The sequence below is a fragment of the Petaurus breviceps genome, unplaced genomic scaffold (genome assembly GCF_028583685.1).
Source record: "Petaurus breviceps papuanus isolate PSGF00001 unplaced genomic scaffold, PetGlider_PUasm1.0 208, whole genome shotgun sequence".
NCBI classification, from domain to species: Eukaryota; Metazoa; Chordata; class Mammalia; order Diprotodontia; family Petauridae; genus Petaurus; species Petaurus breviceps.
Genome location: NW_027185852.1, coordinates 21,680,705 through 21,705,012, shown reverse-complemented (window position 1 = coordinate 21,705,012; position 24,308 = coordinate 21,680,705). Strand labels below are relative to the sequence as shown.

Genomic DNA, 24,308 nt, shown 5'->3' with positions numbered 1-24,308 from the left:
GAGAGAGAGAGAGAGAGAGAGAGAGAGAGAGAGAGAGAGGGAGAGAAAGAGAAAGGGAGAGAGCTTGTTTATGCCTGGTAGGTTGTAACACAGGCTTATCGGAAACAAGAGTGGCGACTCCTTCCAGCCCTGCTGCCCCAGGGAGGCCTGAAAAGAGTGTGGGGCAATGGATGGATGAGTCGACAAGGTCAGGAGTAGGGCAAAACCTTCCCAGGCATCCTGGCTGGCTCATGCCCAGGGAGAGGTTAATTAAGATGGGCCTAGGCCACAACTACCATCCCTTGCTGGGGCTGAGGCCATGACCTGGTTTGGGTCTAGGAAAAAGTGACTTTGGGGTGAGGAACCAAGGCAAGGGGCTGCAGTTGGGGAAAACTGAGGGGACCCAGAGGATTAGAAACTGGAATGTCAGAGCTGAAAAGGGCTGACCTTAGGTAGCATCCAGGCCAACTGTCTCTTCATCAGGCAGTCAGCTGCAGAGCTGACATTGGCACCAGGGTCCTTGAACTCTACTTTCCTTGCAGAGTTAAACATCTCTTTTCCAGGCAGAGTCATGGAGTCCTGGCATCTTAGAACTGAAAAGGTCCTCAGAACTGGGTTGGGCCTCTCTATAGATCCCCAGCCAGGGAGGCCACATCTACAGGCACACCTGTCTGCCTGCAAACACACAGAGTCGTGGGTATTCCTGTAATTGGTGTGGGAGAAGGCAGGAGATCCTTAACTGAGTTCCCCAAGGGTGATGGGTGGAGGAATTGTGGGAAATTCTTGCTGGAGGAGACACAGAGAGGAGTGAGGGAAACCCCATGCCTCAGGAAGAGAAGAGCAGGCTTCTGGGAGAAACGGAGGGAGACCTGTCTCAGGGCCCTGCCTCAGCTTCACATGAGTGAGCCATTTTGGGTAAATGTCATTGGCTTCCAGTCACCTCCACGATCAGATACAAAGCGCTCTGTTTGGCATTCAAAGCCCTTCACAACCCAGCCCTTTCTGCCTTTCCAGTCTCCTGCCTCACTCCCTGACCTGTTCTCCTTAATACAGTGGCACCAGCCTTCTGGCTGTTCACCAAAAGAAAAACTCCATCTCCAGACTCTGGGCATTTTCTTTGGCTGTGCCCCATACCCGGAAGGCCCTCCCTCTTCATCTCTCTGCCTACTGCCTTCTCTGGTGCCTTAAAGTCCCAGCTCAAATCCCAGCAAGCCTTCCCCAAGCCCTCTTAATTCTGTGCCATCCTGTCTGTAGCTTGTTTGTACATATTTGTTTACATGTTGTCTCTCCCCATTAGATTGTAAGCTCCTTGAGGGCAGGGACTGTCTTTTGTCTCTCTTAGCACCGGGCCTGGCACATAGTAGGGACTTAATATTTACTGACCTACTGGGCCTCAGATTGAGGTGTCCGAGGAACCAGGCTTGTTGCTTTCTCCTGCCCTCATGAGTCATGTATCTTGGGAAGTTTTTTGCTAGGTATGGACTTTATTTTTTTCAGACTATTTCACCATCATTTAAATTTCTACAAGGAAAGAATTAACTTGCATCTTCAAGATCTTTTTTCCCCCCTAAAAGACTGAGACATAGAAAGGTTAAGTAATTTGCTCCACACAGTTAACAGGATAGGTGAAAAATGCATCCTCATTTCCCTACACATTGTAAGTACAATAAGATGATAGGATTTAGCTGATTGAAGAGGAAGCTTCATAGATCTCCTAGCCGGAGGGTCTAACCCTATGGCCCACCAGTCACTTCTGGCCTACCCCTGCTTCTCTATGGCCTGAGGGTGGCCCACCTAAGGTTTGCTCAGCCCTATCTAGCCCAGCTCCCCTCATTGAGGAAAGGGGAAATTCTATCCTCATTAAGGAAAGGGGAAGCCTTTGAAGGGAGTGACCTCCCAAGGGTACACTATCGGTAAGGGAGTTTCTTGGATTTGAACCCAAAGCTTTTGCCTCCAAATCAAGGGCTCTTTCAAACATAATACAATGGCCCATGTGATGTCATAGCTGGGAGGGGCCTGAGAATATTAGAGCTCATGATGGTCTTCTTAGAACAGTCTTTGAGCATTTCCTTCATTCCTCCCTCCCTCCTTACCTCCCTCCCTCCCTCCCTTCCTTCCTTCCTTCCTTCCTTCCTTCCTTCCTTCCTTCCTTCCTTCCTTCCTTCCTTCCTTCCTTCCTTCCTTCCTTCCTTCCTTCCTTCCTTCCTTCCTTCTTCCTTCCTTCCTTCCTTCCTTCCTTCCTTCCTGTCTCACCATAATAACAACTGATAGTTTATAATGAACCTAGGTTAGCAAAGCACTTTATATGTACAGTATCTTATTTGATATTCACAACATTGCTGGGTGGTGGGTACAAGAGGGATTCTTAGCCCCATTTTCCAGATAGGGAAACTGATACTGAGAGAGATTTAGTGGGTTGCCTTTGGGCACTCACCTAGGAAGGTGAAAGAGATTGGATCTGAACCCAGACCTTTCTTGAATTCAGGGTCAGTGCCCTTTTTCTCCTAGTAATCTGCCTCTTTCCTGGCCTGTGCCCCAATTTACCTTTATCATAAGATGATGACTTTAGAGTTGGAGGGAACCTCAACTTGTCTTGTCCAGCCCTCTCATTTTACAGATAAGTAAACTAAGCCTTGCCCAGAGTTACACAGATAATAAATGGCGGGGCTGGGATTTGAACTCAGGTCATCTACTCCTCTGCACCAGGATGTCTCCACTTTTCTTCCAGATATCATACTTTATTGTGTCCTCCCAACCCCAGTGATCATAAGCTCCTTGAAGGCAGGGCCTGTGGTGTTTTTGCAGTTTGATATTCCTAGTGCCAAACACAGTATCCTACATAATAGGAAGTTAATAAATGTTGGTTGAATGAATAAATAAATAAATGGCCCATTCTCAAGCATCTCACAAGACATTTGAAGTCAGATTGTAATACCACAGAGCAATCAATAAATTAACATGCATTTATTAAGCACCCTCTGTATGAGTATCATCCTAGATGCCTGAAATATAGAGACAAAAAGGGAAACCGTCCCTGCCCTTGAGGAGCTTCCAATCTAATTGGGGCAGACGACACAGAGAGGAGAGTGAGGGAGCCAGGGAAGGGAGTCCCAGAGATGGTGAGCAGAGCCCCTGGAGGGTCCATTGTCATGTCCTGTACAGTAGCAATGGCTGGGTGGATTCCATGATGCTTGTTGATACTTGTTCCCAAAGCAAGAGCAAGAGAGAATGTAGCTGAAGAAGGCTGGGAGTTGGAGGGGTGGAGGGTGGGATGGGAGATGACCGGTGAGAAGAGGCATGTGCTGGGCAGAGCCTGGGGTCCTGGACATGGCCAGCAGAGCCGTGCCGTTCAGTGCCTGAAGAAGATGCTTTTTGAAGCATGAAGCCTTATCTATAGGGGGCAGAGACCATAGGGGAAGGCGCAGAGACAGTTATGGCTGAAGGAGTGAGATGAAGGACATATCACTGCTGGCTGGGGGGTGAATTGGGGGAGGCTTCCTGGAGGTGGGAGGACCTGAGTCGGGCTTTGAAGGAAGGGAGCATTAGTCAGGAAATGGTGTGTAGAGATATAGGAAGTTAAGGGGGTGTTCAGTGGTTACAGGGCCATAGGTCTAGAGTTGGAAGGCCATCTAGTCCAACCCCCTTACTTTACAGAGGAGACTGAAGCTCAGAGGGATCAGGCAGCTTGCCCATGGTCAGTAGGTGTCAAAGGTAGCCTTCAGACTCAGGCCCCTTGCCTCTGCACCCAGCATGCCCCCTCACTTTATCTGCTGCCCCTCGGGGTCCATTAAACCTTAAGCAAAGCAGGCTCCAAAGTCAAGGTGCCCAGCCTCCACACCATTTTCCCTCCATTACTCTCCTTTCTCTAGGCCTTCCCTAGCCCCCTTCTTCCCACTGGTCATGTGGGGGTTAACCCCTCGACTCTGATGTTCTCTCAGTGATGGTCAGTCAAAATGAGTGGAGGGCTGGTCCACAAGCTGTCAGACCCCTGGACCTCCAGAGAGGTAGCACCAGTGGCCAGACTAGGGCCTGGGTTTGCCAGGTAAGGACCCTCTGAAATCATTGGTGACCCTAGGCCTGGACACAGGGCCCTGCCTGGTCCTGAAGTACTTGATGGATAGATTGTCAGAAGGAAGGGAGATCAGGCCGTGGGGGTGGAACCATTCCTGGGAGTTATGGGAGGCAGAGAAGGTGTGGCCTAAAGCCCAACCTTCAGGGCAGAGCTTGCCCAGAGTGACCCCATCTACCTGGGGCTGCAGGGATCCTCCATTCTTCCCTTCCTTGTCTCCCCTTTCCTCCTACTGGATAACTTAGTGTCACAAGAAGAGCCGGAAGGCATTTGGAGACTGTCCTTCTCACCCCCTCATTCCATAGATCAGGAAGCTGCTGACTGGTCACCCAAGGTCAAGCAGGGGTGAAGTGGCCTCTTGGATCAGTGTTACACTTGTTCTTCTCTCCCCAGAACTGGACAAGTGGTCAACATAAAAGCCAAGGTGAACCGAGCCTTCAACTCCAGCATGGAGGTATGTGTGTGTGGGAGGGCTTGCAGGCTGGGGAGGGTGAGGGGAGCATGAAGGGCTAGAGCCTGGGGGGATGAGGTGTGCATGGAGGAAGGGCTTGGAGGCCGAGGGCAGGTGTGTATGGGGGGATGGGGTGCTCATGGTGGGGAGGGCTTGGAGGCTAGGGAGGGTGAAGGGTATATGAGGGGATAGAACCTGGGGGATGAGGTGTGCATGGAGGGAGGGCTTGGAGGCCGAGGGCAGGTGTGTATGGGGGGATGGATCCTGGGGGGATGAGGGGCTGGGAGCTAGGTGGTTTTTTTGCTTACTGCCTTAGACCCAGCACTCCAAGTTCAAGTTCATTCCCCTACTAGGGTCTCTCCTTCCCTCTGATCACCCTTGTTCTTGACTTCTATTCTCTGGTTGTTCTTGCCCAACATTAATGACAACTCATATATCTATAGTGTCCTGGGAGTTTACAAAGTCTGTTCTTCATAACTACCCCTTGGGGCAGGTGATCTAAGGACTCTTTATCCTACTTTTCTGATAAGGAAACTGAGGCCCAGAGAAGGGAAATGGATTATCCAAGATCCCTGAGCTAGGAACCAGAATCCAAACTCTGAGTCTCAGTTCTTTGCTCTTGGGCTGTCTGGGCATTCAGGCAGTGTGGTGCAGTAAGCAGGGCACTGGACTGGGAGCCAGTCTCTTTATGTCTCTTAACCAGCCGAGTGACCTGGGACCCTTCATGGCCCACTTCCAGTGCACCCTGGGCATGGCTCTGGTGGGCTGTGGGCATCAGCCTCCCCCAGTTGCTCAGGCTCATCTCCACAAGCTTGGCCAGCAGCAAAGAGACAAAAATACTTTTTTTGACCATAGCAACTATTAAAGTTCATTTTCTAAGGCCAGGAAGGTTTGTGATCTTTGTTAGTCCAAGGAAATCAGACATGGAGGCTCCTTGAAATATTAAAGCAGATGAATGTTTCCTCCAGCCCCAGACAACCCTACATGGCTGAGCAGTAGAGGCAGGTGGTGATCTGCATTGGTAGAGGCAGTTTCCTTACTGGGAATTCTTGTAAATCACAAATCTCCCCCAAATTCCTCATCAGCTTTCTGACCCCTGCCATGACCCCATGGAATCTCCTGCTCCACTGGTTGGGCCAAGCTGCACTTGGCGGAGTGCGTCATTTCCCATGAGTACAGGTGTCTGGGTGGGATAAGGTCAGAAATACTAGAAAGCCAAGTCCCAGGCCCCTTTCAGGATGATGGAGAGGCCCCATCGCCTCCTGGACTGGGCCCCCACTGCTCCTTTTGGCCTTCTTGGAGCCCCCAGGCTGCAGTATCTAACACATTTGGAATCTGGACTGGGCTTCTTCCTGGCCCTGGCCTAGGCAAGTGGATTCATCCATGGCCAGCACACGAAGAGCTAGGGCTCTGGGAGCCCCCAGGGAGGCAGAGGGGAGCCCTAAGCACCTATTGCTGAACTTCCTCAAGCCTAGATGTCTTTACCCTTCTAGGTGGGCATTCAGGTCACCTCAGAGGACCCGTGCACAGAGAAGCAATGGAGCGTCTGCAAAGCTCTGGCCACATTTGTGGCCCAGCGAAACTCTTCCAAGGTAGGGAGAAGGCTGCCATCACCATTCCAATCCAGCCAATGATCAGCTCCCCTGCTACAGGGTTTCCCTGTAGGTGTGGGTCACATTTGTGGGCAAGCAAGAGGTTAAGCTCCCTGGGGCAGGGGGAATGGCCGAGAGCCTGTGATCCCAGCAGAGTCCAGCAAATGTCCATGAAATGGTATAGGGCCAAACCGGGCAGGCTGGATTAGTTGTACGGTTCGCAGGAGCCTGGAAGGTACAGCCTATATTCTGGGATCATTGAATCCTAGTTGTGTGACTGGGGTAGGAACGGGAGGGGGCTCAGGGACTGTCTGGTCTAAGCCCTCATTTTATAGTTGGGAAACTGCTGCCCAGGGAGGATTAAACAACCTTTCCAAGATAACAGCAGCTAAAAAATGTCATAGGTGGAATTTGAACCCAGATCTTGGAATGCTTTCCACCTTACTTCAATTCCTCCTGTATGAGGATTGGAGGAAGAAGCTGGAAAAAGAAGCCTGGGGTGAGGAAGGTGGGGGAAGGGACCTGAGAGCTGATGGCCATCTTCATTATTTGAAGTGCTAGTAAGTGAAAGTGGGATTAAATTTATCCTCTGTAATCCCAGAGAGCAGAACCAGGAGCAGAAAACAGAACAAAAAGCATGGAGATTTGATATCATGAAGAAATCCCTAACAGTTGCAGTTGTCCCAGGATAGGACGGGCTGCCTCCCCAGTTAGTGTATGCCCCCATCCCTGGAGGTCCCTCAAGCAGGGGTGGTGTGATCTCTTGTCTAGTATGTTCTAGTAGAGTTTGGTTTTCAGGTATAGGTTCAGCCAGTGACCCCTGAAGACTCTTGCCCTCAATCAATCAATCAATCAATCCACGATTTATTTATTCAGCCCCTTTAAGGTACCAGGCACTGTCCTAGGTGCTGAGGACAGATAACAATGAATGAAACTCTCCTTCCTCACAAAGGGGTCATCTAGCCCAATTCTCATTTTATAGAGAAAACAGAGACTAGGAATTGATTTTCCCAATGTGTCACAGTGACTAAATTTTCTGATGGACTTTGAGGCAGCTGGGGGATGCATTGGAGAGAGCACTGAGCCTGGAGTCAGGGAGACCAGAGTTCTAATCCTATCTCAGACTCTCACTAGCAGAGTGGCTCAGAACAAGGAGCTTCCCCTCCATCTGCCTCTGTTTCCTCATCTGCAGAGGGAGGATAATAGTAACACCTTACATCTCAGGGCGACTGTGGTAAACTGAGGTAACATTTGCAAAGTGCTTTGCAAACCTTAGTGTCGCTGTGATTTGCAATCTGTCCAGTTGTGTGACATTGTTCCTTTGAGCCTGAGAGACCAGGCAGGGGAGGTGGCTCTCAGCATTCATGGAAGGCAGCCTGGAAGAGGTGACTCTTGAGCTGTGAGTCGAATGATTTCAACAAGTGGGGACTTGTGAGAAGGCATTTTAGGCACAGGCTTTGGTAGAAAAGGAGATGGAGTAGGGACAAACATAGTTGAGTTCAGGGATGGCCAGGAGCCTGGGCTGGCTGGGGCTGAGCAGAGGAGTAGGGGGAAATAACATAGCCTAGGTAAGGAACATAATTGCCTAGATAATTAGACCCTAATCTCTGGCTCAGTTAATCATTCCTGGGGGAAGCATCTGGTTTGAACCACAATGCCATAACCTATACTATTATTATAATCACGACCATCAACTTGCTGATGACAATAATAGCTGGCATTTACATAGAGCTTTAAGGTTTGCAAAATGCTTTACCTACATTATCTCATTGATCCTTGCAACAACCCTTTGAGGCAGCTGATATTGTCTCCATTTTATAGATGAAGAAACAGAGGCACGGGGAAGCTTAAGTGACTTGCCCAGGATTGTCCCTCTTATATAATTTTGGCTCCTTGAGGGCAGGGATTACTTCATTTTGATATATGAATTCCTCCAAACACTTAGTACCATTCCAGGAACATAGTAGGCATTTAATAAACACTTGTTTATTCCAGCAGAGCCCCTGGCAGACTGAATGAGACAGAGGGAGGTTCTAGGTTGCTGGTCTTTCTTTAGGGAAGAGTGCAGAAGTCTAACAAACTTCTTATTGACTCTGGCTCCAGTTTTCAGGGACACCACTCTCTCCTGGTTCTCCTCCTACCTCTCTGGCTGCTCCTTCTCAGTCTTCTTTGCTGGATTCTCCTCCCAGTCAGACCAGCTAACAGTGCAGGTCCCCAAAGTTCTGTCCCAAACCTTTTTCTCTTCTTCACTTGATGATCTCATCAGTTTCCATGGTTTCAATGATCTCTTTGCAGATGGCTCTTATATCTACTTGTCAGGACCTCACCTCTCTCTCAACCTCCAATCTTACATTTCTAATTACTTTTAGATATCTTGATCCACAGACATCTTAATCTCAACATGCTCTAAATGAACTCACCTTAACCCAACCCTCTCTTCTGCCCAACTACTCTACTACTCTCAAAGATACCACTGTCTTTCCAGACACACAGGCTCCCAGCCTAGGTGTCATCTTCAACCCATTACTTTCTCTCACCCACTCCTATATCTAGTAACTGGTTGAATCCTATCATTTCTACATATCTAACCTTTTTTATATGCCCCCTTCTCTCCTCTGGCCTTGTTACCATTCAATAAGTCAAACTGACTACCCTAAAGTACAACTTTGATCACGTCAATGCTTCCTCCCCACCCCTCATTCAGTCAACTCTACTGGGTCCCCATCACTTCCAATATCAAATATAAAATCATCTGTTTGGCATTCAAAGCTCTTCATAACCTGGTCCTATACCCTTGACCCACATTTCTAGTCTTCTTACACTTTATATCTTCCCACCTCTTGAACCATGTGATCCAGGGATACTAATCTTTTTGATAATTTCTGAACAAGATGTTCCTCTAGGCTCTGAGGATTTTCATGGGCTGTCCCCCATGCCTGGAATCCTCTTCCCCATTGTCTTTGCTTTCTGGCTTCTCTGAAGACCCAGCTAAAATCCTGTATTCTACAAGAAGTCTTTCCAGGTCCTCTTTAATTCCAGTGCCTTCCCTCTGGTGATTGTCTCCAATTTATCCTTGTATATAGTTGGTTTATACAGAATTATTTGCATGTTGTCTCTCCCATCACACTGTGAGCTATCTGAGAAGGGACATTGTCTTTTACCTTTTTTGTACCTTCATTGCTTGGCACAATGCCTGGCACATGGTAGGAGCTTAATAAATGTTTGCTGACTGATGGGTCTGACCATTCCGCCCCAATTCAATAAGCCCCAGTGATCACCTCCTGGATCAAATACACAATTTTCTGCTTGGTTTTCCACGCCCTTCCTTACTTGATGCCTTCCTAACTTCTCAGGGCTCATGCACCTTTCTCCCTATCCCCCCGACTCCCGTACACTCTAATGGTCAGTCCAATGACCCTGGCATCCATGATATGTATGCTTTGACATTTCGTGTCCTGACCCATCGCTTTTGCTTGCTGTCCCCCACGCCTGGAGTTTTCTCTCTCCTCATCTTTACCTCCCAGCTTCTCTGACTTCTTTCAAATCCCAACACATTTTCTTGTTCCAGATTCCCCCCTTTGCAATGCTGGAGCCTTCCTTCTGTTTATTATCTCCAATTTATCCTTCTGCATCTTTTTGGTGAAGAGTTGTCTGTATGTTGTCTTCCCCACTAGACTTTGAGAGCAGGGATGTGTTTTTGCCTTTCTTCGCACCCCCAGTACTTAGAGGAATGTCTGACATACAGTAGGTACTTAATAGATGCTAGTTGTGTGGCTGCTGGTTGAGCATCTCTGTTACTAGAGATGATAGCTAATGAAAGCGAGGAGGTAAGAAAACCCCTTCTGAACTACTGCTCCACTCTGTCACTCTCCCAGGGACCACATTTCATACACCTGATCTTGACCTGAGCCTGAGACTCTCAAGCTGCATCATCGACTCCAGGGAATGGCCACCTTAGCTATTTTAAGCACCTCTATGGCTGGGGACAATCTTCAGTCAGCACACCCCATGCTCCTCTGCTGCTTCAATCAGAGAAACTTTGCCATACTTTGTAAGGGGACTCTGGGGGCTAAAACAGCTTTGTAATTAGTTGAACATCTCTTAAACATATTACCACTTTATTACCTCTGTGATGAGTCCTTTGCTTTCTGTGACTGCCTCACTCAACACCAGTGAACCAATTGGTCAAAGACCAGCTGCCCCTCTTTATGTAGGTATCTGCACACTCTCTCCTCTCAGAGAATGGAGGCTCTTTAGTGGTAGAACATGTTTTTTCTTCCTTTTTTAATCTTTGTAACCTTGGTATCTAGCACAGTGCTGGACATGTAATGTTCAATTGTTTTCAGTCATGTCCAACTCCTTGTGATGCCATTTGGGGTTTTCTTGGCAAAGATACTGGAATGGTTTTTGATTTCTTTCTCCAGCTCATTTGACAGATGAGGAAACGGAGGCAAACAAGGTTAAGTGACTTGCCCAAGGTCTCACATCTAGGAAGTGTGTGAGGCCAGACTTGAACTCAGAAAGATGAGTCTTCCTGGTTCTCAGCCTGGTGTTCTATCCACTATACCACAGCTGTAGTGGGTGCTCAATAAATGCATATTCCTTGATGTCAGCTGAGCCCCTGGTAAACTGGCTGAGACTAGGGGAAGGATCTAGGTCTTACCTTAGAGAAGAATTAATATTATAGTCTATAATATATCATATATTATAATATTATAGTCTATAATATTATATATTAATATAATATATAATATATTATAGGCATATGTAGAATGGTAGTGACCTGAGAGCAAGAAGATGTCTTAGCATCCATAACCTGAGCAGCAAAGTCCTGCCAACATTTATTGTGTGCCCAGGATGCACAGGGATCTGTTTGGACCACAGGATTTAGAGCTAAAATCAATCAATCAACAAATATTCATCAAGCAGGCATTGGGATTACAAATATAAAAATGCCCTCAAGGAGCTGACATTCAAGGAGGGTGGGGATTGGGGGGGATCACCTACTTACATATGCAATAACAGATATTGTTGGACCCAGGGGGCCTGGACTACTTGTCTTCTCCCACTAAGGTGCCCCTAGCTCTGGGCTTATATATAGCCTAGTTTAGTCCTGAGGGGGCCTGACATTTAAAAGAGGGGGTAGGTTTCTTTTTCATACTCTTTGGTTCTTTATGTTCCCTCCTCAGAGCCTTGTGGAAAAATCACTGAAAGCTTAGATTTGGCTCATTTCTCGGATTTCCCCAAAAGGGTATAGAAAGCACTCAATGTCAAGCAGGTATAGGATAGTTATTTATTTTCTCTACTACGAGAACACTAAAAAGTAATAAGTGTGAACTAACAAAGACTCAAAACTTGATCCGGTAACCAGTAACTCCCATTGGCTCTCCCAGGAGATTGACGCTTAAAATATTAAAATGTGAGACATTTAATGGGGCTGTTGAATTGGCATTTCACCTTTACTTCAATTCTATATTGTTCAAACAACTCCCATAAGGTCAATGTCTTCTGGGAGACCAGGAAGGGCTTGGGTTTCCTTTCATTGTCCATTTTCTCCAGAAAGTGCTTATAGTAGCACCTGTGTGAGGGACTCAGGGGCTGCTGACTCATGAAATCACCCTGAAGGCTAAAAGCATCTATCTCAGGATCACTATTGGATATTAGGGAAAGAAATACAAAAATGAGGAGGGCAACAGGGGGCTCCCTAGGCAGCATGTGCTTTATGGGCTATGGGTAAAGCTGTTGCTGAATGTGCAGAGGGAGGTGTAGGGGACATGTGGTTCCTTTCTCCCCTATCATGAGAAGTCCCAGATAGAGAACTCCATACTACACATTCCAAGGAGAGGAAGAAGAGAATAAGTGGACCTTGTCTCTTTCTCTTAAGTCTACTGTAGGGTGTTTGGTTGGAGAGGTCAGGGAGGAATAGGGGGAAGGATGCAGGGTCTTAAAGGCCAGTGGTAGAGAGATCTTTGGGAAGAAAGATGTTATGGAGTTGTCCAAGGTTCTGTTCCAAGAAGGAGCCTTCTTCTTCATTGCACCCTGTCTCCTCCCAATGCATGGATCATCCCATGATATAAGTAGATTCACTTTTTGTTGATTTCAGTCTCTTCTTACCCTTGCTCCTCTTCCATTCTGGGTGGCAGGTGAAGTTAAAACAGATCTTGCCACTGACGGAGGAGGAAAAGGTGGAATACAGTGTGGCAGCAGAGCGTCGAAGGATGAGGCTGGTGTACACAGAAACCATCCAAGACCTACTGGTCAAGAGTGTCATTCAGGATGGTGAGTTGCCCCTGCAGGACCTAGTGTGGGAGCAGACCATGGGGTGGGCAGATAGAAATGGGTTGGGATTGAACTCCAGAGAAGGGTGACTAGGGTGGTGAGAAGACTAAAAACCATACCAGGTAAAATGAGAGATAACTCAGAGTAGAGAAGACTCAGGGGGCACATAAGAGCCATTGTCAAGAATCTGAAGGTCTGTGTGGAAAAGGGATTAAACTTACTCAGCTTGGTCCCCAGTGGGTAGAACAATGGATGCAAGTTGCAAAGAGTAGGCCATTCCCCTCTGACCTCTCTGACCACTCCTTTTTGGTTTGCTCTAGATGATGAAAACCTTCCTATTGTTATTTGCTATAATTGTTTAGAACAAGTCTGCCCTCAGTTTACACTTCTGTAAAATGAAGGATTATACTATATAACCTCAGAGTTCTCTTTCAATTTTCATGCTGTAGGAACTCAATAACATGGGTATTTACATTTTTTTTAAATTAAGAAAAAAATTAAAAAGTCAAACCTTTGTAACAAATATGCATAGCTAAGCCAAACAAAATCTTACATTGGCTGTGTCAAAAAATACGTCCTGTTTTGCATCTCAAGTACATTGTCTATCTGTCAGGAAGTGGGTAGCATGCTTCATCACTGGTTCTCTAGAATATTCATATTCTTTATATTGTCTTCATATTCTTTATATATTTATATTTATATTGCCTCTATATCATCCATGAGAGACTTGGTCAGATGCTTTGCTAAAATCTCAATAACTGTATCTATATCATTTCCCTGGTCTGTGGGTCACTAACCCTGACAAAAAAGGAAATTGGGCTAGTCTGGCATACCTTTTCATGATGAAGCTGTCCTAGTTCTTGGTGATCATTGCTTCCTTTTCTAGATGTTCTCCCACCATCTTTTTAGTTATATGTGCTAGAATTGTGTCTAGAGTAGAAACCAAACTCACTGACCTATAGTTTAAAGCTTTTGCCCTCTGCCCCCCCCCTTTTTTTTTTTTAGAAAATCGTGATAACATCTGCCCTTCTCCAGTCCAGTAGCATTATTCTTATTCTTGCTGATCTCCCGAAGAGCAATGACAGGCTCAACAATCACTCAGGCCCATTCAGTCAATGCCTAGAAAGGCATGGAGTTCACCTGGGCCTTGTGACTTGACTGCAGAGCAATCTTGCTATCTCTTTGCTTGTCTTGAGCATTACCTCTGTCAGTCAACTTTTATTGTTACCTTTTCAATCTGAAGATCATCCTCTTCGGCAAAGAGTATAGAAGCAAGAGAGAAACTGAGCATTGGGCATTTCGTGGTCCACCCCAAGCAAAGGTCTGATCCCTTCTATGACCTTTCCCCCAGGTAGTTTAAAAACCTACTTTTGTTGGTCTTAGATTCCCTTACCAGCCTCAGCTTACTCTAAAATTCAGCATTCCTCACACTATTTTTACTGAACTCTACTTTACTGTTATATCTGCTCTCTGTTGCCTGACCTCTCTTCCATCTTTTGTACATTTATTCTTAAGATTTAAGTTGTTCAATAAGTCATCTGTGTATCCGCATCAGTCTCTCTAGTCAACTCCACATTTTCCAAGCATTCTAGACCCATAAAGTTGGAGGTCCTTCAGAGGGACCTCCCTCAAATGGAGGGAACTTTGGAGATCAAGCCCTTCATTTTAAAGTCAACAACCTCTGATCTGGGGATCAGAGAAGTAATTTGTCTGCAGTCACACAGTGGAAAGAATCAAAGGTAAGGTTTGAACCTAGGTCTTCAGATCCTAGGACCCTAGATCTGAGGCTGGAGGGGACTACAGGGGCCATCTAATCTAACCCTCATTTTCCAGATGAGGGCCAGGGACTTGTCCAAGTGACTTGATGAATGTCACATAGGTAATGATGATCAGAGGTTAGATTTGAAGCCAGCTCCTTGATGCTGGACCCTGTGCTCTTTCCATTGTACTTCTCTACTTGTGGGTTCTTGGCACGTTATGGGCACCATTATGTCCCCATGCCCTGGGAGAGTTTATTCATATCCAGTGCCTTTGGTTACCTCTTGCCTTGGGTATGTGCTAGCCACTAATTATAGATGGATTTAATAACAACAGCAGAAGTCAAGATGGGAGAGGATTAGTCTATAAAACATAGGAGGGACCCAGAGAAAGTGTTGTATAGCTTATTCTCCAGAACCCAGGGCACCACTTAGGTGGGAAAATGCACAGGTCTGGAGTCAGGAAATGTTTGGTCTTTTCAGTTTTGCCTGACTCTCCATGGCTCCATTTGGGTATTTTTTGGCAAAGACATTGGAACGGTTTGCCATTTCCTTCTCCAGCTCATTTTACAGAAGAGAAACTGAAGCAAACAAGGTCTAGTGACTTGCCCCGGTTCACACAGCCGGTAAATGTCTGAAGCTAGATTTGAACTTAAGTCCTCCTAACTCCAGGGATAGTGCTCTAATCATTGTGCCACCTAGCTGCCCCACTATGAGCTTTTAAGGGAAACTGGAGATATCTTCGAGGCTCATAGAATCTCAGAGCTTGAGGGGATTGTGGAATAAGGGACCTTAATGGTCAGTCATATGTGGGGCAGTGGAAGAGTCCTGGGTTTGGAGACTGGAGAGCCTGAATTCAAATCTTGTCTCCATTACTCACAGCTGTGTAACCCTGGGCAACTCATATATTTTTTTCATTTTTCAAAGGCTTAATTAACTTCTGATTTACATCATTAATTTCTGCCAGATTTTGAGTTTCAAATTTTCTCCCCATTTTCCCCCTACCCACCACTGCAGAAGAGCAGTCCCACAGGATATCCCCTCCTCCAATCTGCTCTCTCCCATATTTTCTTCCATTCCCCCTTAGACTTTTCCAGTAGGGCATGGTGGATCTCTATGCCCCAGTGCCTGTATATCTTCTTTCCCAATTACATGTAAGATAGTATTAATAATAGTATATATGTATATATAATTTTAAACATTTGATTTTAAAACTTTGAATTCCAGATTCATTCCCTTCCTCCCTTGTCACCCACCCTTACTGGGAAAATAAGCAGTTCCGTATAGATTGCACATGTGTAGCTAATGCAAAACAATAGCATAGTAGATATATTGTAAAAGACTGACTATATTTCCCTCCCTCCTATCCCACCACCCACTTGTTCTATTCTCTACTTTGATGTCCCTTTTCAACAGTGGGTGCTTCCAACTTCCCTCCCCCCCCTGCCTGCCCTTCCTTCCATCATCCCCCCTCTCATCCTCTTCCCCCTACTTTCCTGTAGGGTGAGATACCCTATTTAGTGTGTATGTCATTCCCTCCCTGAGCCAAATTCAATGAGAATAAGGTTGACTCATTCCCTTTTGCCTTCCTATTCTTCCCCTCCATTGTAACCCTTTTCCCTTGCCTCTTCTGTATGAGATAGTTTACCCCATTCTGTCTCTCTCCATCTCCTCTCATTATATTCCTCTCTCACCTCTTAATTTCACATTTTAAGTATCATCCCTTCCTATTAAATTGGTCCTGTGCCCTCTATCTATGTATACCTGTAAGCATATATACACACATTCACACATGTATTCATATTCCTGTATACCCTCCAAAATAGACATATATATATATATATTTATATTTATATTCCCTTCAACTATTTTCATACTGACAAAAGTTTCATCAATTACAATTGTTGTTTTCCCATGTAGGAATGTTAATAGTTCAACTTTGGTCAGTGGCTGATGATTTATTTTCCCTGTTTACCTTCTCAAGCTTCTCTTGCTTCTTGTATCTGGGTGTCAAATTTTCTATTCAACTCTGTTTTTTTCATTAAGAATGTTTGAAAGTCCTCTATTCCACTGAATGACCATATTTCCCCCTGAAATATGATGCTCAGTTTTGCTGGGTAGGTGATTCTTGGTTTTAATCCCAGCTCCTCTGCCCTCTGGAATATCCTATTCCAGGCCCTTCGATCCCTCAGTGTAAAAGCTGCCAGATCCTGTGTTATACTGATTGTGTTTTCACAATATTCAAATTGTTTCTTCCTGACTGCTTGTAATATTCTCTCCTTGATCTGGGAATTCTGGAACCTGGCTATAATATTCCTAAGAGTTTTCTTTTTGGGATCTTTTTCAGGAGGTGATCAGTGGATTCTTTCAACCTCTATTTTGCCTTTTGGTTCTAAAGCATCAGGGCAATTTTCCTTGAGAATTTCTTGGAGGATGATTTTTAGGTTCTTTCCCTGATCATGGCTTTCAGGTAGACCAATAATTTTTAAATTATCTCTCCTGGATCTATTTTCCAGGTCAGTGGTTTTTTCCATGAGATATTTCACATTGCCTTCTATTATTTCATTTGTTTGGATCTGTTTAACATTATCTTGATTTTTCTTAAAGTCACTAGCTTCCCTTTGCTCCAATCTAAATCCAAGGGAATGATTCTCCTCATTGAGCTTTTGAGATTCTTTTTCCATCTGGCAAATTTGGCTTTTCAAGGCATTCCTCTCCTCATTGCTTTTTTGAGCTTCTTTTGCCATTTGAGTTAGTCTGTTTTTTAAGCTGTGATTTTCCTCAATCAGGCTGTTGACTCCCATTTCATAATTTTCTTGCATCGTTCTCATTTCTCTTCCCAATTTTTCCTCCACTTCTCTTATCTGCTTCTTAAGGTCCTCTATGGCCTGTAACCAGATCATATTTTCCTTTGAAGCTTTTGGTGCAGGAGTTCTGACTTTACTGTCTTCCTCCTGTTCCATGCTTTGCTTCTTTTTGTCCCCAAAATAAGAGTCTAATGTTGGAGTCTTCTGTTTGTTTTGCTTCCTTTGTCTGGTCATGTCACCCCTCAGTGACTTGACCCCTGGGCTTTTTGCCATAGTAGGACTCTGCCACCAGACAGGGGAGCTTTCGTCCCAAATGCTGGGGTTTTCACAGCTGGTGAAGGTATTAGTTGGGTGCCCTCTCTGAGGCCTCCACACAATCTGGCAAGCTGGACACTCCAGGACCTCCACCCTAGACTGCAATCCAGGTCCAAGCAGATTAAAACAAGAATGATTACCCCTCAGACTGGTCGCTTAGTCCCCCTACACTCTGCAGATCAGGAGCTGAAGCTAACACGTGATGCTGGCTGGCTGTGCCAGGTGTCTCAGTGGCTTCTCACCCTGGGGGCAAAAGGTGAAGCTCTCCTAACTACTGGTCCCAAAGTCCACACTGCACTGACCTCTCACTTTGTCCTTTGCATCTATGTGTTGATGAATCTGGAAATGGCCACAGCTGCTGGTGATCTGGAGTCCTTCTAGCCGGTGGTTGGTCAGGCTCGCCCTGGGGCTAAAACCTCTGGCTCAAGCAGGCCTGGGCTCGGCTCCCAGAGCACTGCACTGGCCGATTCCTGCCAGCCTGCCAGGCTGTCCTCAGTGGGAGGTTAGCTTCTCTGTGTAATTTTGTGGGTTCTGTAGCTCCAAAATTTGTTTAGAGTCCCCTTTTACATGGATTGGGGAAGGTGAAAGCCGGAGCCTCAGGGAGGTCCTGCTTCTACCTGGGCAACTCTTTCCCACTCTCTGAGCCCCAGTTTCCTCATCAGTACAATAGGGCACTACCTACTTTTTGGGGTTGTTGAGAGGAAAATGCTATAGAAATGTGATATACTATTATAATAATATTTATTAATTAATAATACTATCAATTACCATTATCATTTAGTCTAACCTCTTTCCAGATAGAATCATTGTAACAATAGCCAACATTTATATAGTGTTCTAAGGTTTCCAAGAACTCTGCACAGGTCTAAGTGATTCTTTAATGATCCAAAGTTGACTTGAAGGAAGGAAGGCATTCTCCTGTTGTCCAATAGAATGGGAGATGGACTGGCCCCTGGGACTGACCATGATGTCAACAAGTTCAATTTAGCAAACATCTGGTATCCTGGGGGAGGTTTGGAGTGCAGATAAAGTTCAGTTCTTCTATTGAATGAGCTTATAGGAGCAGGCTAAATCAGACACTAAGCTGAGATGTGTACATTAGACAGATGTGGATAGAGTGCCCTCTGGGGTCCGAGGGAGAAAGGTCATTTATGGCCAGGTGAGGAAAATGCATTTGTACTGGGCCATGGAGGACAGGGTTTTATCTTTGTATGCCAAGGGTTTAACACAATGACTGGCACATAGTAGGATCTTAATAAATGCTTATTGATTGATGGATAGAAAGTCTCAGCATCACAGATTGAGGAGCCAAAATGGCCATGCTGTTCTGACTTATCCCTGCAAAAGAATCCCCCAGCCTTTGTTTCAAGACCTCCAGTGAAGGAGAGCCCACTTTCTCTCCAGGAAGCTCATCCTGCTTTGGGGCAATTGTCATGGTTAGGAGGCTTCTCCTGACATTGAGCCTTAGTTGGCCTCTTTGTAATTTCTACCTTTTGCTCCTGGTTCTGCCCTGTGGGGCCAACAGAACAGGTAGTATCTCTGCTATGTGTCAGTCCTTCAAATATTCACACACATTGATTCTACTCCCTGAGTATTATCTTTTCCAGCCTAAACATGCCCAGTTCATGTAACTAATCCTCAAATGACTCAAAAGGCTCAAGGCCCTTCACTGTCCAGATTGTCTTCCTCTGAGCACTCTCCAAATTATGAATGTCTTTCCTAAAATGTGGTGCCCAGATCTGATAACTTCAGATACAATCTGACTGAGTCAATGCAACTCAACAAGCATTAATTAAATGCCTACTGTATTCCAGGCACTGTTCCAGGCACTGGGGATAAAAAGACAGAAAACAAATAGCTGTGTATTCATGTTCACCCATCCACTAAGCTAGTCAGAATCCTGAAGGGGTGCCTCCTGGTTATCAGCAAGCCCTCAGCCCAATCCCCTCTCCCTTGTCAGATGTGGAGAGCAGAGAATGCAGCAGGAGTGTACCCGCTGAGAAGACCCGAGTGGAGAGTGTGGAGTTGGTCCTGCCCCCCCATGCCAACCACCAGGGCAACACCTTTGGTGGCCAAATCATGGCCTGGATGGAGAATGTGGCCACCATTGCAGCCAGGTGAGACCTAGCTGAATAACCCTCCTCTCCCTCTTCCTTCCCCAATATTTCCTGGGTGCCATGATCATCTAGTGGACTTTGCTGCCCCATGGCCTTCACCCCAATGTTGGATTATAGAATGGAACTTGTCTAGTAGAACATTGACATGAAGTATGATCCTCCCCTCCACTGGGTTTGACAATTCAGAGCTCACTAGTATCTTTGGAGAAAGTAGTTTCTATTGAATGATGAGGTAAGAAACCAGACTGCAGAGAGTTAAGAAGAGAGGAAGGAAAGTGGAGGCATCTGTTGTGGCTATCTTTCTGAAGTTTAGCCACAAAGAGAGGAGAGATAGAGGAAGCAGGAATGGAAGGGTGAAGTGTGGATTTTTTGAGGATAAAGGGAGACATGGGCATATTTGTAGGCAGTAGGGAGGAAACCAGTAGAGAGGGAGAAATCACAGATAAGTGGGAGAATAGGGATGGTGAAGAGGGTATTCTGCTGGAGGAGACAGGCTGGAATGGGATTACTTGTACAGGTAGAGGGGTTTCCCTTGGCAAGGAGAAGGCCCACCTCTTCATCTGAGACAGATGAAGGAGGCAATTGTGGCAGAAGGCATCTGGGGGATGAGAGAAGAGGGAGCTCTTTTCAAATGACTTCCATTTTTTTTTGTGAAATACAAGGCAAAGTTTTCCCCTGAGAAGGTGGGAGAAGGGGACTATGGGATGCTTGGGGAGAGATGAAAAGGTTTAGAAAAGCCATGATAGGTGGGATAACAAGTTAATTAAGGAAGTGTGAAAGGATTTCCAGCGGCAACAAGGACCCATTTGAGGTTATGGAACATAAATTTGTCAGCATGATTTTGTGATTTTTCTCCAATTTCTTTCTTTTCTTTTTTTTGCTTTTTGGAGGGGGAAGGCAGGGCAATTGGGGTTAAGTGACTTGCCCAATGTCACACGGCTAGTGTTACATGTCTGAGGCTGGATTTGAACTCAGGTCCTCCTGACTCCAGGGCTGGTGCTCTATTCACGGTGCCACCTAGCTGCCCCATTTCTCCAATTTCTTTTGACAACACATGACTAGGAGCAAAAGTGGGAAATGGTGGGTGTGACCCAAGGCTGAGGCTTGGCGGGGCACAATTGGTGATATGATCAAATGGTCAAGGACTCAAGAAGAGACAGGGTATCAAGATGAGGAAAAGAGGAGAGAGCCACTAGAGAAGTGGTGATGGTCTGGAAGAGAACCATGGGATTGAGGACTGAAGGTCATGGTGTGGATGAAGAGAAGGTCTTGGGAAGGGAAGGCAGAGGGAGAGGTGGAAAGCCAGCAGGTTCTGACCAGAGAAGGAGATTTTGGAATTCTTGAACATGGGGGAGGTATGTCTATGGGCAATCAAGTGTATGACCATCATCGTGTATGGCTGAGGTGGGGTGGAGAAGTAGGTCATGAGAAGTAAGGAAGCTGAGGAACTGGAAGTTTAGGGTGTGTGAAGGGATATCAATATGTATATTGAAGTCCCCCAGATGAGAGAAGGAATTGGAGAATAGAGAAACATTGTGAGCAGGCACTGAACTCATTGAGGGAGGAAGGGGAGTTTCTTGGGGGGGGGTGTCTGTAGAGAACAGCTACAGTATTGTGATTGGGCAGTAGATAGGAATTCCATGAACCTCAAAGGAGAAGATGTTACTGAGCGATAGGTACATAGTGAGAATAAGAAAGTGGCCATGGGGAACAAGGAGTATTCCAACTCATCTTGATGAGTGAGTTGGGGGAAATGAAGCCAACTCCCTTGTTTTACGGATCATTAAACTGAAACCCAGAGATACAAAGTGATTTGCTTAGAATCACACCAGTGTTCTGTCAAAACCAGTTCCTTAGACCCCTAATGTAGCCTTCTTCTCTGCATCATATTCCTCCCTGGAGAGTGTAAGCTCCTTGAGGACAGGGACTGTACAATTCTTTGTGTTTGTGCCCCTAGCACAATGCCTTATACCCCATAGGTACCCAATAGATGCTTGCTGAATTGATAATGGAGGGAGAGAAGGGGGGTAGTTGAGGAAAATTTCCTAGCAGAAAGCTGGGATGATCAGAAGAGACTTTAGTGTCTACTGAGTCCAACCCCCTTATTTTTCAGAAGGGGAAACCGAGGCACAGAGAGGTTAAATGATTTACCCTTTATTAAGTGTCTGAGGTGGGATTTGAACACAGGTCTTTCCAACTCCAAGTCCAGTCCTCTCTCTACTGTGCCATATTGTATCGCCATGAGATGGACTTTGAAGGATAGTTAGGATTGGGATGGAGGCAGAAAGAACAGCCTGACCTCAGAAACAAAGGTGGGAATAAGACTGAGCTGGGGCAGGGGGACTTTAAGCCAAGGACCTCTGCAGACAATCCTCACCCCAATTACTCCCTCCTCTTTCCTGCTGTGACTACATAAGCCTTTTCTACCCTTCTCTTCGCCATCCCTCACCCCCCAACTCCCATCCTACTCTGGGAGGACAATCAACCACTTAGATGGGTATACCCAGAGGGCTTGGTGGGTGATGGGCACTTGGGTCAGGTCTGGCCAGGCTTTGATATCATACCTTTCCCCGACTATCTCAGCCGCCTGTGCCAAGGCCATCCCACCCTGAAGACAATCGAGATGTTCCACTTTCGAGGCCCATCCCAGGTTGGCGACCGACTGGTGCTCAAGGCCATTGTCAACAATGCCTTCAAGAACAGGTGAGACTGAACCCTTCAAGGGACAGCAGTGTAATGGGATGGATGTGTATATGTTGGGGAGGGGAGAGCAGAAATTAACCATGAACCGAAAATGAAAAAACCGTACAAGCTGACTCCACAGAAATTCATAGACGACTCTGGCTTTAAGAGTGAGGGAGGGGATGAAAACAGGGAATGTCAGAGCTGGGCGGGACCTTAGAACAGGTAAAAGGAACTTGAGAGATTGCCTGCCCCAATCCCATAATTTAGAGATAGTGATGGTGATAATAAAGCCAGCATTTAAGTAGCGTGTGAAGGTTTCCCAAAGGAATTCTAGTGGCAAGAAGTAGGCAGCTGAGGGATTTCTTAGGGCATGCCTAGGAAGGTGGGGAGGGCTTTAGCTTTCCAGCTGATGTGTCTCTGCAGCATGGAGGTAGGGGTGTGTGTAGAAGCTTACCACCAGGAGATGGAGTCTTGCCCTCGGCACCTCAACAGCGCCTTCATGACCTTTGTGGTGTTGGATGGAGATGACCAGCCCATAACCCTGCCCTGGATTCAGCCACACGGTGAGGTAAGTTATTCCTTTCAATCTGAAAAGGATTTATTAAGATTTCCCTGTGTGCCTAGTACTGGGGTTGATACTGGGGGAGCAAAGATCAAAAAAAGCAAATTGTCCCTCCCCTTGGGGAGCTTACCTTCTCTTGGCAGCTGGGTACTAGACCCTTTCACTTGAACTAAGTTTTGTTGTGGGTGAGACTGAGGATGTGGGGTCAGTCCCCAATGGAACAGTTCAGGCTTCTCCATCCTGTGCCTACCTCAGGAACCTCTGGTCATCTTTCTGACATAGGGCCACACCAAGGAGGGCAGGATGAGGGAGTGAATGGCTTAGTGAAGGAACACATGACTTGGTGGGAGGAGGAGGGCTTGGAGAGGGAGAGGAGGGCTTGGTGGGAGAGAGGAGGGCTTGGTGAGGAAGCAGAGGGCTTGGTGAGGAAGCGGAGGGCGTGGTGAGGCTCCATCCCCTCTACTGGCAGCAATAGCTTGCTGGGTATGGTGGATGAGGTGGGCTGGGCCATTTGTAGTGTACAAAGTTCTTTACTATCTATGGTCTAATTTAGAAGGGAGAAACAGTGTGAGACAAGGTAGGGGTCAATAAAGATGAAAGAGAGATTCTCTGTTCATCCCCCACCCCAAGGCATTTCAGGAAGGAGCCTGACTTTCATCAGGCAGGTGCCAGGAGGCCTGTGTGGGAGGCCAGGGATGGAGACTGCAGGCCCATGTCAGAGTGAGGGGATAACCTAACCGGCCCTGCCTGAGCATGTCCTGAAGGTGCCCCTGCCCTGCTCTCTGGGCCCTTGGCAGCCTAGCTGATTGCTCATCTAGACTTATCTCTGCTTTTCTCTCTCCTTCAGGAAGGTGAGCGTCGCTATAGGGAGGCCAGCGCTAGAAAGAAGATGAGACTGGACAGGTGAGAGAGGGCATAAGGCAGGCACAAAGCAGTTTTCAGACCACTGTTCTTTGGCGGCCACCACCCCCTCTTGCCATTGCCAAGTTCTTGCTTCCATACCAGCTCCCTGGAGCTGTATCCAGACCTCAGCCTGGCACTGTCCTGGCTCTGAGCTCTGGCTCACTGGGTGCTGAGGGGATGAGTCTTGGACTTTCAGACTTTACCATCATCATCCCACTGATGACCTTCATATTCTCCACAGAGCTCCTATGCACATCCCCTGGGGAAGTCCCTTCTCCCCTTTGAGCCTCAATTTCCTCATCTGTGAAATGGGACTAATAACACCAGTGGTATTAACCACCCAGGTTGTCATGAAGATCAGAAAAGATAATGACTGTAAAGTGAATGCCAAAGGCTGTTCTTTCTTGGGTTCATACATATCTGATCTCTCGCTACTCATCTTCTTTATTAGAATGTACATTTCTGGGATGTAAGTGGGCAGGGTTGGATGGTTTCATTCTTTGGCCTTCTGTCCCCAGGGTCTATCCCAGTTCCCAGCACATAAGAGATACTTAATGCTTGTTCATGACATTCCCTTTCCTGGCCATAGGTCTTTTCCCTCTTCCTTTGTGGGACTGTCCTTTCATTGTTTGATGCTTCAGGGCACTATGTTAGTCAGTTAAACTGTATTTAACTATGTTAAACTATATTAAAAATGATGGTTTGAAAAAGCAGTCCCTCCTTCACAGATGCTCATCCCAGTCACTTACTAGCTATGTGATCCTGGGCAAATCAATCCTGATAATAGAGAGA

The 24,308-nt window shown here is 46.3% G+C and overlaps 1 protein-coding gene across 7 annotated transcripts in view; it reads left to right on the top strand.

The window, feature by feature from the left end:
* The window catches only part of LOC138165320 (acyl-coenzyme A thioesterase 11-like), an 87,613-nt gene that overhangs the window by 54,720 nt on the left and 8,585 nt on the right, over nt 1–24,308 (top strand). For all 7 annotated transcript variants that reach the window (XM_069093510.1, XM_069093511.1, XM_069093509.1 and 4 more), the window contains 7 exons: nt 4,442–4,502; nt 5,993–6,091; nt 12,235–12,370; nt 19,210–19,366; nt 21,950–22,069; nt 22,475–22,619; nt 23,461–23,516. In XM_069093510.1, coding sequence (XP_068949611.1) covers nt 4,442–4,502; nt 5,993–6,091; nt 12,235–12,370; nt 19,210–19,366; nt 21,950–22,069; nt 22,475–22,619; nt 23,461–23,516 — 774 coding nt within the window. The remainder of the gene's footprint in view (nt 1–4,441; nt 4,503–5,992; nt 6,092–12,234; nt 12,371–19,209; nt 19,367–21,949; nt 22,070–22,474; nt 22,620–23,460; nt 23,517–24,308) is intronic.